This window comes from Rhinolophus sinicus, linkage group LG04 (genome assembly GCF_036562045.2).
Source record: "Rhinolophus sinicus isolate RSC01 linkage group LG04, ASM3656204v1, whole genome shotgun sequence".
NCBI lineage: Eukaryota > Metazoa > Chordata > Mammalia > Chiroptera > Rhinolophidae > Rhinolophus > Rhinolophus sinicus.
In genome coordinates, this window is record NC_133754.1 from 126,017,153 (window position 1) to 126,035,751 (window position 18,599).

Below are 18,599 nucleotides of genomic sequence, written 5' to 3' on the forward strand. Positions count from 1 at the left end.
ACCTACCCCGCCCGGGGCGTTTGCACAAAGTATTTGCTTAAATAATGAGGTTGAAGTTCCGAATGTTACACAAGAAAAACTCGGACTCAGATGTTGATGATTTAAGTTTATTTTAAAAAATAAAATGCGTAGCCCACAACTTAAAAAAAAAAAAGGCCACTTTGCAAAATAAGCATAGGCAGCTGTCAGCCGGGAGTGATTTGGGTTTGTTTTTCGGAGAAAAAAATTAAGGGGACCAACCAAGGGTATTCAAAGCCCTTTTGGTAAATCGATTCAACTTTAAATTAGAAATATGTATGAGGAATTGACTTTAAAGTCAAAAGAGCCGTGAAACAAATCTCTATAGATCCGTCGGTTAGAATTTTACAAAACTAAAAGTTATTAGTTTGCTAAAAATAAATCTAGAATCTGTTTCCATTTTTAAAAAGTTCTATTTTGAGAACGATGGTAATCAGGTTAGTGTTAATTGGTACGCGCGACTGCTCCACTTTTCCTTTGCAAAAGCCCTAGAGCTAACCCGGATGCAGGCCGCATTTTTGCCACGGGCCCTCTAGGACCCCGAAATCAGGCAGAGCACCCCGACCCCTTCATCCAAACAAAGGGCCCCCACTCCTGGGGGGCGGGGCTCCGGTGCGGGGGCGGGGGAAGGCGGTGTGGGGGAAGGGGCCCGGAAGCTGCCGAATGCGATGCTCGAGACTGGCAGCTGGGCGTTTGGGTCGCGAGGTGTCGGTCACATGTTGCGTAGGCGCGGGGGGCGGAGCAGCGCGGGATATATAGCCGGGGAGTCCGGGGGCCCTACTCTTGAAACGCCCTTGGTGTCGCCGGAGCTGGGATAGCGCATCTCTTCGGATTCTCGCCTCTTGAGTGCTGTCGGTCGGTGGGTGTCCTCCCCCTCTGTTACCAGCGAGCTGGCCCGGGTACCCCGAGGGGGTCTAGGCTGGAAGGCGGGGGTTTTAGTCCGTGGAGTCTCTCCGCCCCTGGGCCCTGTCTGGGAAGGGGCGGTTTCCTGGGCCTGCGCTTTCGACCCTTGCTTTTGTTCTTTGAGTCTTTTCTTCTAGCTGCTCTAGTAGCTTTGCAGCTTTTTGGCTTGGTTGCCGGGTAACATTTTCCATTTGTCCCGAAAGGACATTATTTAAAAAGAAATGCGTTAGGACATAGTCTTAAAGCAGAATTTTATGGGGTACGCAGTGACAGTGGGACAGTCGATGCTGGCGCTTGACTTCCGCCCTCAGTGCGGTTCTTATTTCTTGTGGAATTGGGACCCTTGGTGGCCAGAGGGTGAACTGATTGGCCCGGAGGTAGTGGACAGCGGGATGTGCTGGTTCTTTTAACTTCCCAGCTCTGCTGTTTAGCATTAGGCAGTTTTGCCTGTACATGGGTCTTTGGAGATACTAAATTTACATTTAAAAATGTTGTGAAATGTTTCTCAATTCCTCAGAACACCTCTTTCCTCCGTGCTTAGTCACCACTAAACTGGTTTCACTCTTGACAAGGAAGGAATCAATTCCCCTTAAAGTACTCCAAGTTGATAGTCTTGACTGTCCAAGATGTCTTCTGCTTGAAATCGCTGTGCAGTTTTAACATGGATTTTAACTTGTTTAGCATTTTTGTGAACAGATATTCCGCTTCAAAAGGCATTCCTAGTTTCCTAGTGGAGAAACAAGACAAATATATCAACAACTTTGCTTTTCCCTACAAAGCCTCTTTTCTATTGGAAATGTACACAGGAGCTCTGGAAACCTTGCCTCCGAAGGTGTTTGCTTAGGGGGAGAGTGCTCAGAGCTTGAGGGTGGGAAGCAGTGCAGAAGAAGACACCTCATCTTGATTTTTTTCCTCTAGAGATTTGCTTGGGTTGGGAAATGAATCTGGGGAGCGTCTTATCCCAAAGTCTTGAATAAATTTCTCTTCCGCAGATTTCTTCTTTCTCCAGGAAGAAAAATGGCACCTGTTGCAGTTGATTCACAACCGGTATGAATTTTAAATTGTGATTTCTTGATTCCTTTCCCTCCCCATGTGTTGAGACATTAACCCTCCCCCTTCCTTGGTTGCAGAGCGTGGTGACTAGAGTGGCCAACTTACCCTTGGTGAGCTCCACATATGACCTGGTCTCTTCAGCGTACTTCAGTACAAAGGACCAGTATCCCTACTTGAAGTCTGTGTGTGAGATGGCAGAGAAGGGCGTGAAGACCATCACCTCGGTGGCTGTGATGAGCGCTCTGCCCATCATCCAGAAGCTTGAGCCACAAAGTGAGTTCTGATTTCCCCCTTAAGGTTTAGTCCAAGGGACTAGTGAGGAGTGAGCCTGAAGCTGCTTTGAAGATCATGAATGCCAATGGAATGCCCTGAGCACACAGCGGCAACTTCAGGGAATCCTTAGCTTTTCCTACGGCACATACTACCTTTGTCTAGAAACTGCCAGGTGACCTTCATTGTTACAGGAGATCTGCTTCATAGCAATGGCGGATGTTCATGATACTTCTAAAAAATTCCCCAAAGATGCTTTTATGTTGGCATCTGAGATCACAAGAGGAAGACAGTGGGTAAACTGAAATAACTGACTTCCTTGGGCGCAGGCAGTAGACACCGGACTGCTTTTCTTACAAAAAAAAAAAAAAATTGAGCTATAATTAACACACCATACAATTCACCCACTTAACATGTACTATTCAGTGGTATTTTAGTATATTCAGAGAGTCATGCAGGCATCACCAAAAATCGATTTTTAGAACATTTTTATCACCCCGGAACGGAACCTCATACCAGTTTCTGTTGGGATGATGAAAAAGTTCTGAAAATGATAGTGGTGATAGTTGTACAACATTGTGAATGAACTTAATGTCATTGAATTGCACACTTAAAAATAATTAAAATGGGGATGCTTATGTATATTTTACCACAATTTTTAAAAAACTAGAAAGAAACCTTATGCCCCTTAAAAGTCATTCCCCTTTTCCTTACTCTGCCCCCCCCCAACTACTAAGCTACTTGTCTTTATAGGTTTGCCTATTTTAGACATTTAATATAAACTGAATCGTAGAATATGTGTTCTTTTGTGACTGGCTTCTTTAACCTAGCATGTTTTCAAGGTTCAGCCATGTTGTAACATCATATCAATACTCTGTTTCTTTTTATTGTGGAATAATACTACATTGTGTGGATAGATCATATTTTATTCATTCATCAGTTGATGGACATATGGATGCTTTTACTTCCCCTGCCAATATGAATAATGAATGCTACTGTGAATATTTGTGTACAAGTTTTTGTGTGGATATACTCAGTTCTTTTGGGTATATACCCAGGAGTGGAATTGCTGGGTCATGTAATAACTTTTAAGCTTTTAACTGCCAGACTTTTCAAAAGTGGCTTATCATTTTACATTCCCACTAGCAGTCTATGACGTTTCTTCACATTATGAACATTTTTGAATAAAAGTTTAAATCCTCCCAATGGTTAAATCATGAGCTTTTTTGGAGGATAAGAAACCTTTAGAGTTTTCCAGCTCTGTTACTTCCCAAGTGAATTTGGGACTAGTGATTGGCGTGATCATCCTTAGGAGGAAGCTTGGACTAAAATGTAGGCCATGTTAGGGAGATCCAGGGTTCTGTTAGCATATATTTCCTGGTGATAATGCAAAACATATTGCCACTTACTGAATTAAGTGTAGGTAGGGGTTAAACTAGCATGGAGGTGCTAATTTTGAGAGTTTTTAAGATACCTTATTCCCTGAACGAGGGTTCAGGTGAAGCTTGGCTTCTCTTGGCATCAACTTTATAGGGACCAGTTAATGAGGAAGAATCTTCCCAACCAGCTTCCTACCTGGCTTATCTCTTCTTTTGCCTGCTGCTCCCCCCACCTTATTTCCCTATCAGTAGAAAAAAGTTGCCTGCATCCTGCCAACCCTCTTCCTGTCTGAGCTAGTGACTAGGCAATACATTGTGAAGATCAACGTTCCTGCTGTTTTTTATAACACTAAATGTATCATAATAGGTATTCAATCTATGTCTACACCGTTAACATTTTCCCCATTTGTAATTCCTTTAGTTGCTGTTGCCAATACCTATGCCTGCAAGGGGCTAGACAGGATCGAGGAGAAACTGCCTATTCTGAATCAGCCAACAAACCAGGTGAGCTTGGGATGAGAGTGCTGAGACTTTCCGTCTCACATATTTTCATGTCCTAGCTGTTTAGCACAGGTGGTGTATGCCATAAACAGGAACTACTTAATTGTTCCTTCAACCTGGATGTATTTTTGAAAGTAATGGCTACTCCTTCTTGAGTTGTTGTCAGGTTATGTTTAAGAAGCAGAGATGAGCTACCCACCTTTGGACTAGAGTACTTTTAGTCTGATCTCTGTAATTTGTGGCTTTGCTTCTGCAGAAGAAATTGCTCTCACAAATGATTGATTCCCACGTGGTACTGGATAATGCAGAGGTGGTATATAGAACCTTTTCTCACTGGGTATCTGAGAGCAGATCCAGTAGGATGGAGAATAGGCATTTCTGCCTATGTGTTGGCCTTCTGGGGCTGTGTTTGGAGCCAGGTGTGTATGGTACCTCTGTCTATGCTCGTAGGCATTCATGAGCTGCTTTCAGTATAAGCATGTCAACATGGAAAATGCCATTCTTTTTCTGGAGTACTCCTTGTACCTTTCTATAGGTTCATCTTGTTTTAAAAAAATAAAACCTTGACAAATCCTATATCTGTTTACCTCATCTGCTCCTCCAACAACCCTTGAGTGGTGGCAGGTAGAGCAAATATACCTAAGAAGGAAACTGAGGCTCATCAACTCTTAGTAACTCTCTCCCAGACCTAAAGCTAGGCAGGGAAAGGGCCAGATTTCTTCTTTAACTCTTCAACTATGCTGTCTTAGTTAAGGCCGTAAGTAGGTATTTGTGCAGGGGTTACTCACCAGCCAAGTGACCTGCTTTTCTATTTGTAGGTTGTCGCCAATGCCAGAGGTGCTGTGACTGGGGCGAAGGATGCTGTGACGACGACTGTGACCGGTGCCAAGGATTCTGTGGCCAACACAATCACGGGGGTGATGGACAAGACCAAAGGAGCGGTGACTGACAGTGTGGAGAAGACCAAGTCCGTGGTCAATGGGAGCATTAACACAGTTTTGGGGAGTCGGATGGTGCAGTTGATGAGCAATGGAGTAGAAAATGCGCTCACCACATCCGAGCTGCTGGTAGACCAGTATCTCCCCCTCACTGACGAAGAACTGGGTAAGTGGATTTTTATCTTGAAGTAACGTTTTACATCTTAAGGCAATCTTTCAAAACAGCCTCACTGAAAGATATACTTTGTGTACCCCAAAATTCACCTTTTTCATCCTAAATGTACAGTTACGCAACCATCACCTCAATCCAGTTTTAGAGCATCACTCACCCTGAAAGATCCTTCATGCCTATATGCTGTCTCCATTATCTCCGAAAGATTAGCCAACCACTAGTATTTTGTCTCTGTACATTTTCTTTCTTAAAGCAACCTTAAGTTTCACACTGAATTGTACATGGTAAGTTTTGAAATTTTAGGAGAAATTAGCCTGGAGAAATGTTTCCTCCAAATGGATCGTCTTTAATGGGCTGCTCTTATAGAATCATTAAATAGTGGCTGCTCTATGCTGGGTGCTGTGTTGCCCAAGAAGCTCACTTTAGTGAGAAGAGACATATAGATGAACATGTCAGATGCAGTGGTATGTGTTGGGTAGTCAAGCTTAGCAGCACACATGAGCTGTCTCGGGAAAATGAGTGTCTAATTACTAGGTTGGTGGGTAGAATTGACGAAATGAAGATCCAGCTTAGATTTCAGGCCTTGTCACTTATATCTGTGATCCCTTACGGTTTTTGTCTTTTCTAACTTCAGAAAAAGAAGCAAAAAAAGTTGAAGGATTTGATACTGTTCAGAAGCCAAGTTATTATATCAGGCTGGGATCTCTGTCTACCAAGCTCCGCTCACGTGCCTACCAGCAGGCTCTCAGCAGGGTGCAAGAAGCTAAGCAAAAAAGCCAAGAGACCATTTCTCAGCTCCATTCTACTGTTAAACTGGTGAGGAAAAATTCATTTATCTAGAGGGATAAGAGTAAATGTAATCATGAAATCCAAGGATTTTATCTTACGAGCAACCCACTAGAAAAATGGGTGAACAGTATACAGCCAGCTCACCGAGAAGGAAATACCCGAAATATATGAAGTGATGTTAATCTTACTGTGAGGGGTCAAATTACAGATGCCTCTCTTGTCCTGTCACATTGGCGAAGTGTGATGCTCTGGCAATGGTGTAGAGAAAGAGGTTACTTGTGGGCTTCTGGAGGATTTAAGGGATGGTTCTAGGAAAGGTATAAAAAGACCTGTGCCTTGAGCAGCTTTACTTTTAGAAATGTATCCTACAGACATATATATTTAGAGTTGCAAAAGACTATAAACAATGCACGTTAACCTAATAAGGAACTAATTAAATTGATAACCTCACAAAAGACTATTGTGTAGCCGTTAAAGATTGCCAAGATATAGAACAGTGTGTATTGTACTGCCATTCAAAGCCAGTTTATTCTGGGAAAGGGAAGTAAGTGGCTGGCAACAGAGAAGAGGAAGTTTGAATTCCGTTCTCTTTTGTAATATTTTTTTCTATTTGACACATATACATTAAATTTCAGTTGCCTTAACTGTGCTGAATTGGAGGTAAATTTAGAGCAGTGTTTTAAGAGTTAGCGGCAGTGAAGAACTACAACTACTTGATAATAAATAACAATGATAAGCGGATTGCTCTCTTTAAACTCTCAGTTACATGATTTACATTATACATCTGAAAATAGGCTAACGTGAGTGCTTCACTAACTTACTCGTTTGTTTTACTTCAATCTGTTATAGATTGAATTTGCCAGGGAGAATGTGCATAGTGCCAACCAGAAAATTCAGGGTGCTCAGGATAAGCTATACGTCTCCTGGGTGGAGTGGAAGAGAAGTATCGGCTATGATGACACTGATGAATCTCACTGTGCTGAGGTAAGACACCGCGGGCGGAGTCACCCACTACATGTGGGTGAAGAAGTTTCACCAGACTTTGCAGTTTTGCCGTTACTCCTCTTAGAATACTCTTCTCTAGCAAAAGTTTGAATAATACTGTGAACAGAGGTTGCTTGTTATGTGACAGAAAAGCAAAAAACTGCGCAGTAACTTTATCTCTCAAGCTGCATGTTACTGCTGACAGGATACAGCTAAATGAGAAACCTGGGCCTTGCCCTCATAGTGGGTACAGACTAACGGGATATAGGCATTTTTACCGTCATAGTGTTTTTTGACAACATAAAAACAGGGGCTCTGACACTATATAGGGAAGGCACCTAACTTGGTCTTGGAGTGAGGATGGGTGAGTCAGATGACTTCATAGAAGAGGAGAGTGCTAAACTGCGACTAAATGGGAGCATAAACTAGGTGAACGCACAGTAAGGGGACTGATGTTCCGGACCGAAGAAATAGCATGTTCTAGACATAGAAAGTGGTTCATTGGGTTCCAAAAGCTATTAATAGTATGCATATCTATGAACTGTGAGTAATACTGCTACACTCAGGGTGGTTATGAAGATTTTTAAAAAGTCAAAGAAACCACATAGGTGATGGACACATAACCCATGTGCTGTAATTGAACTAATTACTACGTAGTATTGTTGGATCCACTGCTAATTTTAAACTTTTTATTTTTAGCACATCGAGTCACGTACTCTTGCTATTGCCCGCAACCTGACTCAGCAGCTCCAGACCACGTGCTCTACCCTCCTGTCCAATGTTGAAGGGTTACCGCAGAACATCCAAGATCAGGCCAGTCACTTGGCTGTGATGGCTGGAGACATCTACTCAGTGTTCCGCAATGCCGCCTCCTTTAAGGAAGTGTCGGACAGTGTCCTCACTTCCAGCAAGGGGCAGCTGCAGAAAATGAAGTCGTCTTTAGATGATGTGATGGATTATCTTGTTAACAACACACCCCTCAACTGGCTGGTAGGTCCCTTTTATCCTCCGCTGACTGAGCTTCAGAATACTCAGGACCAAGGTGCAGAGAAGGACACTGCCAACCAGGAGTCCCCGCAACCTGAGCACAAACATTAAACCTGTCTCTGTCACCAGTGCATGGTGCAGCCAGCCAACTAACACCTTCTGTTAATGTTGAAATTAACCTGCTTGACAACTCTGAATTGGAGAAGCAGCTCACTAGAAAAGATGTCCTTAAGTGTAGTAATTTCCAACTGGATTAAGAGCTTTAAAGTTTTTGGCATTAGCAGACGAGTGAGTTCTGTTGTTGACCTGGCTGGTAAGAAAATGATAGACTGGTCAGAGCCTAGCGAGAATTGAAAAAAGTTCTAGTGCATTTATGGTCTCATTCTCTTGCCTCTGTTGCTGTCTGTGTGTATTGAATAAAAACACCTTCGTGTGAGCTATGTTATGAACTGGTGTCGTCTCCGATTGGGTCTGAGCAGGCATCCTCACAGGTTTGTCTCACATGCATGCTTGTACAACTTTAGTTTTTTTTATTTTTCATAAAGGAATGCTGCCTATGAATTCAATAAAATTCACTGCAGAATAGATCAGTTCTATGCTCTGTGTTCCGTGTGCTTTGTGTGTTGCTTTCATAGAGCTGCTTGGCTTGTATGACAGGGTTATTAATACACATTCATGACTTCCAAGTGGCCTGTTAAGAAATTTTGCAGGGAAATTTGGAACATTGGAAAATTAAACAAGTTAAAAGTTAATGTGCATATAAGTTTTACTGGGTGACAGTTGTTGCCTTCACTTGCCCATTTACCGGACCTGAGAGGGGACCTCCTTATGGTTGACTGCCTTGCTGAAAACGAATCAAAGCTGAAAGGAAGCAAAAGAATGACCATTTGCATCAGTCTCAGGTAAAGGCAGTAGGCATTTCTTGCCCATTTAAACTGTGAACCCTGGAATGAGATTGCTCAGTGTTCGGTCTCAGGTGGACTTAACTTACTGTGTTGTGACTTTGGGAGAAAGTCACTAGTAATTGGTGAGATATCTTTAGAAGATCGTGTGAGAATAATTAGAAGTAAAAAGACTGGATCCCCTGTAAAAAAGATTCTTCTTACCTCCTGCCTAGGGTGTTCAGATTAATAGTCTCCTCAATGTTGGTCAGTTACTTAGGAAATATGAGTCTCCTTATAACAAAGCTGCAGGATGTCAAACTTTCAAAAAAACAAATCTTAGAATCTATGAAGTAGAACTACATGCTTCTGTCTATCCCTACAGCAAGGTTGCCCTTCAGAAACAAAGTCTAAATCTAATTTGTCTCTTTCAACCCTGGTTCACCTCTTTCTCTCCATGAAAACAAGGAAGCAGTACATTATATGCACCTTTGATATGAATGAGTTTATCAAAACTAAGTTATAGAACTAAATATTTTCCCCTTGAGGTATCTCCAGGAATCAGTAAACAGGTGAGTTGAATTGGAGGGTAGGGACTCACTGAGATGCTAGAAGTTAAGGAGCTTCTGATTTCTGGGAAGATGGACTGTCACAATTTATAGGCTTCCGGAATGGAGACTATCAATAGTATTCACTTGCCTGCCGGCCCCCATTGATGCATTTTCTAGAGCCACAGCCTTTAAATAATTTTTTTATTTCTCGGTCCAAACTGGACAAGGTCCTGCCCCTCTGCCTCAAAACTCCAAGGCTGGTATTTTGTGGTTTATTCTAATTGATTGAAAAATTCATATAGTATAGCTGTACACATGCTTTCTTACCCTGAACATAAACTTGCGTTTCCCCTTCATACTGTATTTCCCCGAAAATAAGACCTAGCTGGATCATCAGCTCTAATGGGTCTTTTGGAGCAAAAATTAATATAAGACCCAGTGTTATGTTATATATTATACCCAGTCTTATATAGTAAAATAAGACCGGGTCATATTAATTTTTGCGCCAAAACACGAATTAGAGCTGATGGTCCGGCTAGGTCTATTTTCAGGGAAACATGGTAGGAGTTCCCCTTCATAATGCCAACTGAATTGCTTGTGAAAAGGAGACATGTTTCAGAGCTTTATAAGCAAGACAGAATGTAAAGGAGACCTCCCTCAGCGTCTAGAATACCACCACTACCCGTTGCTTTTTGCCATGAGCTATGCACACTGGTGATGGTTTTGTCTTTGTGTCTCTAGTTTGACTGCCTAAACGCATTTCGTTCTATTGTCAATATGTCTTAAAATTCATGGTGATCTTGCATCTTAAATTTTGTGTAAACTGGCAGTTTTAGTTTAACAGACTTTTTCCCACAGAGGACAATTCTTTTGAGGAACAAAAGCTAAGCCTAGAACGGTATCGAACTATGGCAGGTTTTTAAACATTTGACTGTAGGAAGCCTGGCAGGTGTTCCTGAGTGTTCAAGGATGTTTTTTCCTTTGCGTGTAATAAAATGGGCTTTCTGGTTCTGAGGGGAAAAAAATCAAAGGAACATGGTATACTAGCCATTAATCTCTCAGTTTTCTCATCTGTCACATAAAATTAGTGATGTCTCCACAGATGGATGTGAAATGTTTGAGGATGGGCAATCTTTCTATTTTGCACTCAAAGAATGGGGATACCATCTGTGGGACAGTGATATGTAGTATGTTTAACTTGCTAGTTCAGGTGTGAGTAATACGAAGCCATGAAAATATATCCACTTTGATAAGACATTATAGGTATTGAAGAACGAATAAAAGGGGAGAAAATGTTTTGCTTGAGATATCTCTTAGAATATCATTTAGCTCATGGAGGTGTCTAATGAGGGAAGGAAGGAGAAGGAGCAGGATAGATATTTGTGCATATATCTATCAGGTATGAGGAGATGGAAAGGAGGGCCTCTTGCCAGCCTGACCTCCCTGGGCTCATGAACTGGGGACAGGGACAGCTGGGACTCGGTCCTGATCCAGCTCAAGTAACCCAGCACTGAGGCCTGCATGGGTGATGGTGTTTGTGAGGTGTCCCTGCTCTGTAAATGAAAGTATTTATTGCTTATGTCTCAAAGAGCAATACCTTCATGCTATAGATATCGACCTTCCCAACAGATATCCTGTAATGGTACCACAGTAACCATTTGGTAAGCAAACGATAGCTGAATAATCCTACTGTTGAGTATCTAAGTTTCCAGTCTAACCTGTAGAGACTTAACTTCATCTTAATGATGAAGTAATAGCATCAACTGGAGAAGTAATAGAATCAAACTGTTCAGAGAGGAGAATAAGTCTCTAAGCTTGAGGTCAGCTTAGGCCAGAGACATGTTTTATTATGGTGTCTTTCCTTTTCCCCTTACTTACCTTTTGAGATTCTGATGCCACTCCCCCATGTTTTAGAAGTTGAATTCCTGGAAGAAATTGTGTCAACTGACCCTCACTGGGATAGGCCCAGGTCATTTTTCTTTCCCCCTTTCTTCCGCCTCCACTTCAAGCCGTTGTTCTTCAGTCTAGTTGTGTAGGACCCAGCTCCCTGGCCCATGCTGGTGTTATGAGTCTTGCGCAGTTGGTCCCTAGTCGTTGGTCGGCCGCTCACGGCAGCTCTCACCAGCTGCTGGCTGCGCACGATGGCTGCTGGCCACTCACTGGCCACCAGCAGCCTGGGACAGCCGGCTGCAGCCTGCGACAGCACTCCGCAGCCCACAGGAGCTCACCCAAACCTCCGTTGCTTACTGCAACCCAACTCCAGAGAGAGCTGTTGTTCACAATCTTAGCTGTAGAGGGCGCAGCTCACTGGCCCATGTGGGAATCTAACCAGTGATCAGGGGGGCAGGTCATATTTTTAGGGTTGGTGAGGGGTGAAGCCTTCTTGATCACCATCCAGCTGGGGTTGAGCTGGGAGGCAGCGGAGAGGTACTTGGGTGGAAAACGCTGAATAGGAAAATCATACCCTCAATTGGTGTAGTGGTGAAAGGCAGGCAGCCTTTTGAGTTTGACTGAGATTGCTGATTAATACAATAATCTTTAATTGTTAAGATCGTCAGTAAGATGACTAAGTGAAATGACAGGAAGGCAAATGTTTGGAGGAGGTGGGACAGAGTTGCCTGGGAGTCTTCCTCCATGCTTAATTTGCTTAAACGGCCTGCAGATTAGAGAGAAATAGGATGTAATGAGAGGCTTTGAATCTCATAGGGGATCCTTATCTTGATGTAGAGTGTATCTTCTTGGTTCTTTAGCTTGGTACTAGTTTTATGAAAGTGCTACTTGAGAGAGCCATGTAAAAGATATTGGAGCCATATCGTAATACGTACATTTTGGGATAACTGAAAAAAATATAGTTGGTTAGAGACAATGTGGATATGTAGGTAGCTACATTATACCATGTTTCCAGGAAAATAAGACCTAGGCCTAATCAGCTCTAATGCGTCTTTTGGAGCAAAAATCAATATAAGGCCTGGTATTATATTATATTGTATTATATTATATTATATTATATTATATCCGGTCTTATAGTAAAATAAGACTGGGTCTTATACTGATTTTTACTCCAAAAGATGGATTAGAGCTGATTGTCTGGCTAGGTCTTATTTTCGGGGAAACATGGTATATATGTAGCTGCATTAAAAATGGTTCAATTCAATATTTGAGTCCCTAATATAAGGCATGAACTCAGCCCTTCTCAGAAGGTAAAAAGCAGGAACTGTCCTTCAGAGCCTCTTCTAGTCTTAGAGGAAGTGTGTTGATGAATATTCAAGTATTGTCCCAGTGGAGGGCCCTATTTGTCCCTCACTTTTAATAACCCCAGGCTGCTCATTTTTTCTTTTTTACTTTTAATATGTGCAGCGTATTGTATACCAATTATACATCAATATAGTTATAAAAGAATTACCCTAAGAAAAAAAACAAAAATAAATGGAAAGAAATACCAGTTACAACCAGTAAAGCATTATAGTGCAGTCTTGGGATGATGTCTGTTCATTACAGGCTGCTCATTTTTAAATTCCCTACCTTTATTACAAAATTCACCTGCAAAATATGACATTTCAGCCTAAGTAAGTGTAGGAATGGCAGGGCACAATTTGGATTTTAAGTTTTATTGACCAAAGCAAAACCGAATATTTAGATGATAGATATCTCTTGTGAGGGGAAAGAAGGTCTAATGTCTTCTAGAACTTAAGAAAGTAGTAGAGTGTTATTGACATTTTACAAAAGTAATGAATAGATTAAATGGTGCTTTTGTGTAAATATCAATGATGAACAAATGGTTACCATTTAAAATGTTTTCATTTCTCTTGGTCATATACCTAAGAGTGGAATTTGCTAGTGGGTCATAGGTTTACTCTATGTTCAATTGTTTGAGGAACTGCCAGACTGTTTTCTGAAGTGGCTACACCATTTACATTCCCACCAGCAGGGTATGAGGGTACTGATTTCTACATTATCTTCCCCTCCCCAACACTTGTTATCTGACTTTTTGAGTCTAGCCAACTACTTAAATTGTAAACTAATAAGACTAGATGGTGAATAGTGTAAATCAAGCACTTTTACTTTTTCATTGTTTATTCAGGTTTGAGCAAAGGAAAACTCAGCTAAGGAGGTAGTTAATATATCAGATTGACTCCCTTATATAATGTGACCCGAGTGAGCTCTCAGCATGGATAAAACCACATTACCTGTCAGGGAGCCTTCACCTGCCCTCTCTGTCTATGTCAGGGATTATTAACTGGGGATACTGATAAAATGAAGATTCGTGGGTTCCACCCCCAGAGAATCTGATTAGTAGGTCTAGAGGTAGTTCTAGGCATCTGCACTTTTTAAAAGCACTCTCTCACCCCCCTCCCCTCACCCTTCAAAAACATCGTCCCTAGTGATTCTACTGCAAGGGATCCACTGACCACACTGTTTGAGAAACAAAGGGAACAGGAATCAAATTATTTTAATCTGAAATAAAAATAGGTTAGGGTTATCTATAGTCCCCTCTCTTCGAACAAGACCCTTGGTGTGAACTCCATAAAATGTCTTGTTTTAAGGGCACCTACTCCTGATGTATCTACTGAAATGAATCAAAGACACAAAAGTTAGCACTGACTAGTTGAATGATGTGTGATGGATACCAAGAATCACTTTAATTTTGTTGTGATCAGTGCTACTCTGCTCCCTAGGCTGTGAGTTCTGAACACTTCCATTGACTTCTTAGCCGAGGACAAAGCATCGGGGTACAAGAGGGTTCCTACTGTGGGGCAGGGGATGTATACTCCCTCAAACTGTACCAAATTGTTCAGTAAAAGGTAGAGAGTACAGCAGAACCAAGTTGCTACTGACCCTCTAACTTTCAAGCACATCATAAAGCTGCATATGCAACCTATTATGGACGGTGAGAGATTTCTGCTAAAATCAAACCCTCAATGGGGTTAGTCTTATGTATTTGGTGGTAGAGCTACTCATTACCCCTTGCATGATCCTTTTATAGCCAAATATACATTGGAATTCTTTTTATACAAACAAACTAAATTTTTAGTTTTTCTTTTCACTTCATTATTTCTTGAATACTTACTCTCTATTTCAAAATAAATCATTGTGCTGATTCTGTGTCACGTTTACTAACAAGTTAAATTCCCACAGATGGTGTTTTTTATTTCTGTCATAGCCTCACCTATTCAGGGCTCTAGGTCACCACTAGCCTACCTTTATGCAAATTAGAAAATGGTACCTTATCCTTAACATGTGTAGTGCCACCTTCTGGAAAGTTGTCATAATAAATATGTGAAATAATGAAGTCTATGACAGGACAGATGCCCCCTGTGGTTGTATGGTGAACAACCTGCAAAAGGTACGGAGAATCTTATTAGGTTGGTGCAAAGGTAATTGCGGTGTTTGCAATTATTTTTAACCTTTTAAACCGCAATTCCTTTTGCACCAAACCAATAGCATGGTTGCTTGGTTTTCTTGAAAAGAATGTATTGCTGGTTTCCTGTCCTTTTCAGGGAGGGACTATGATTATCATTAGTTTCTTATTAAGCAAATGATTCTGAGTTTGGCCCTTACTGGTGGGCATTCTCAGCAAGAGATTTCTATACTCCTTCAGTATTTGTTCACGTCAGTGAAAAAGGAATTTATTTTATATATCTGTTAAATAATATCTCTTCTGCCACATTTCTAAAACAACTCGCGAAGATAGGCACAACTACTACATTTTAAATTAAACTCACCTTGGGAACTGGATAGACTGCGGCTACCTCCTAGCTGCCCCACCCTCCCCTATTTCCTTCACAGCCCCCAAGTAGGCTTTGAATTTAATGCAAATTAGACACTGAATCATTCTGAACATACGGAAGATGAATTATTCATATGGCTCTCGTAAATAATCTCATGGACTAGAGGTGCTGTTTTTGGCGGTAGGGGTGATGGTGGTGGTGGTGATGGAAACTTTTCTCCTAACCTTCTGAATGTGGGCTCTCCATCCTTTGCAACCAACTCTATTTCAGGCCAATGGTTACCTGGCCTGTAGGCGACTTTGAAGGGGTGTGTGTGTGTGTGTGTGTGTGTGTGTGTGTTGTGGTATTTAAGGAACTAATGAGAATAAAAGCTACTGTTTGAGTACCTTTTACAAGCTAGGCTTATACAACCTTTATTCTTCACCTGCAACTCAATCAGTTAGGTATTTTCCTTACGTGAGAGGTGAGGAAAAAGGTTGAAAAGAGATAAGTGGCAGGGCAGGGATTTAATCCAATGTCTTACTGATGTCAAGGTGTGTGTATTTTTTCTGTTCTAGCATTCTAGGCCTTTGATATATGGAAACTGTAGCTTGCTTTCTTGTTTTGGACCCAGAAAATCCCTTTGTTCAGATCTTCTTGTTTTTTAGCTTCCTGTTCTATTTTATATTTATTAAAAATAGTGATATTGGATGTTAAAATATACATTTACTAGAAATAGTTCAGAACAGAGAGCTAAGCAAGGTATGCTTTTAACCTAAAAAGGATAAAATTACAATCGTTGACTTACCTGGCTGATGCTCTGAATCTATTTGTATAAATATTGCTAGCTTTTGTGGCTGTTAGGTCAGATATCATCTTTGCAAAGTGAACATTCATGAATACCTAGAATGCAGTTTGATCTCCCCAAACTGAAAGCCTTAGGAACAAATGGAAGTTTGCCTCAAACCAAGTAGTCCTCTGAGCACCTGGTTCTTAGGGAAAAGTGCAATAAGGACTACAAACAGCCAGACAAAGGGTCCCAGTGACCAAAGCAAGATTCTCTCTTCTTCTCTATTTTCTTTTTTTAATATTTAAAAAATTGTGGTGAAATATACATAGCATCAAGCTTACCATTTTAGCCATTCTTAAGTATGCAATTTAGTGGTATTAAGTACATTTGCAGTGTTGTACAGCCATCACCACTATCCATTTCCAGAACTTTATCAGTCATCCCAAGCAATAAACTCCACACCCATTAAACAATAACTACTCATTGCCCCGCCCCCCCCGCTGTTTTTTCATGGATTTTTTAGTTAGTTGTTTTGCCTCTGTTAAGTAATCAGCTAATATTCCCCCTCTGCTATCAAGACTGCAGTCTTTTGTAATTCATTATACCTTACTAATTTTCTGCTTCTAATCTGATTTTGGCCAAGAAACATTACTTAGCTTATCAAAATTGTATGTAAAGTAAGAGTTAATTGAAATTCTTATCCCTAAAAGCCTTTCCTAGGCTTTTAGAAGAGCTAGGACTTTGTGATGGCTATTTCAACTATTAAAAGACCTTTTGCTTCCTCAGTTCCAGACATTTCCCAAACAGTCTATATTATTGGAAGTCAGTCTTATGGAAAAGTAGAGCATTATTGTTTTTAAGAGAATAATAGATTGAGAGATGAATAACCAGAAATGCTTTGTATCCAGCATTTTATAAAAGCTTTCATTTAATAAGTCCACCATTAGTTAGTTTCCTTGTAAAGAGAAGCTCTGTTAGTGCTTTTACAATATGAGTGAATTTGGGGAATAAGATTGTTAATACCTTGTCAAAAACCACAACTATGGACAAAGTAAGGTTCACCCACATGCAGTAATTAATGTTTCCATGAGCCCACCTGAACTGACAGCTTACTTTATTATTATTTGTTTTAATATCCAAGATTTTTCTTTTACAGGTATTTGATTTCACTGCCATAGACTTGACATCTGAGACTGATGAAATTCCAGATATTATAGCTTTGGAAGAAGAGTATGGATCAGGTCATTCACATGCTAATAACCCTGAGCCTTCTCAGGACAAAATGTTGAACAAGAAAATACTCCCTTGGCTGAATACACAATTTGTTCTACAATAAACTTCGTATTTGCTCATGTGTTAATTCCTATGGCTTTCAGGATTAATCTATTGGGGGTTAGTCTATTTTTTGGTTACTCATCTTAATTGAAATGAAATTTTGATCTAAACATTTGTAAGAGATCACAGTTCTGTGTCAATACATCATTTTATATAATTCTTCAAAGTTTAATCAGTGAAATGCCTATAATAAAAGTTGGTCTGTATAATCTTGAATCAGTGTGTGTGTGTGTGTGTGTGTGTGTGTGTGTGTTTTAATACTGATGATATATTGAACATTTCTGTGTGTGTGTGTGTGTGTGTGTGTGTTTTGGGTTTTTTTGTTTGTTTGTTTGTTCTTGGCCTCTCAGGATTCATTTTTGCTTCTTCTGGTAACAGCACCTTTGTATCTTTGGGGAGGGAGTGGTCTCAGTGGGTCTGTTGGTCAAAGTTTTTTTGCTTTCCTAGGGGTGGGCCTACGACTGAAAACAGGTCAATGGGAGGAAGCATATCATGATGGGTAAAGGCTTAGACTCTGGGTTCTAATCTTGGCTCTGCCACCTACTGGCTGTTTGACCTTAAATAAATTACTTAATTTCTTTGTCCCTCAATTCTCTTATCTGTAAAATGAGGATAATAGTAGGTTTGTCATGAAGAATCAATTAATTCACATTTGTGAAAAGCTTAGAGCAATGCCTGACACTGAGCAGCATTACTTAAGTATTAGTTTAACCCAGTAGCAATAAGCATCCCTAGTGTCCAGATTGTAGTTTTGAAATACCTTTACCCACTAGAAGAAATCAAGGCTTCTTGAAGAAATGGCTAATTCCAGGTCTAAGGCAGGATATGTAAAGTATGAGCCTTAAACTTCTTGTTATTCCAGATAGTAAGGAAACCAATTTGAAAAGGTTCCCATTAGCCAAAGATGGGCAATTTGAACTTCAATAAGGATAATAATTTCAATAGATTGAACCCCATCAAATGTGAACCAAAATCAATATCCAAATATATCATTACATGTGTAAACAACATAATTGGTCACCTTCAGGGGGTGATAGCAAAACAGTTCATTATCTTGAAAACTGGTAAACAAAGGGAAAGAATGGAGAATTTATCCTTTCTTATATCTTTACCAGTAAACAAACAGTAAATGAAGAAAACTTCTCTCATAAAAGTACTCCCACTAATCAATGAAAATTAAATGATACCTTGGTCAGTTTGAATTGCTATAACAAATTACCTTAGATTGAGTGGTTTAAACAACAAAAGTTTATTTCTCACAGCTCTGGAGGCTAGAAGTTTGAGATCAGGGTGCCATCACAGTTGGTTTTAGGTAAAGTCCCCTTCCAGGTTGCAGAAAG

General features: G+C 40.6%; 1 protein-coding gene across 2 annotated transcripts; it reads left to right on the forward strand.

The window, feature by feature from the left end:
- The first annotated feature begins 672 nt into the window (after positions 1-672).
- Positions 673-17,475, forward strand: PLIN2 (perilipin 2). Of its 2 annotated transcripts, XM_019750367.2 has the most exons (9): positions 673-877; positions 1,914-1,968; positions 2,052-2,247; positions 4,045-4,127; positions 4,943-5,228; positions 5,869-6,050; positions 6,873-7,007; positions 7,707-7,997; positions 17,081-17,475. In XM_019750367.2, exons 2-9 carry the CDS (start codon positions 1,939-1,941, stop codon positions 17,258-17,260), a joined length of 1,383 nt encoding a protein of 460 aa, XP_019605926.1. In that variant the 5' UTR covers positions 673-877; positions 1,914-1,938; the 3' UTR covers positions 17,261-17,475. The 2 variants fall into 2 exon arrangements, with proteins under 2 accessions (XP_019605926.1, XP_019605929.1); XM_019750370.2 differs by lacking the exon at positions 17,081-17,475 and having other exon boundaries at positions 7,707-8,590.
- Positions 17,476-18,599: the final 1,124 nt, after the last annotated feature.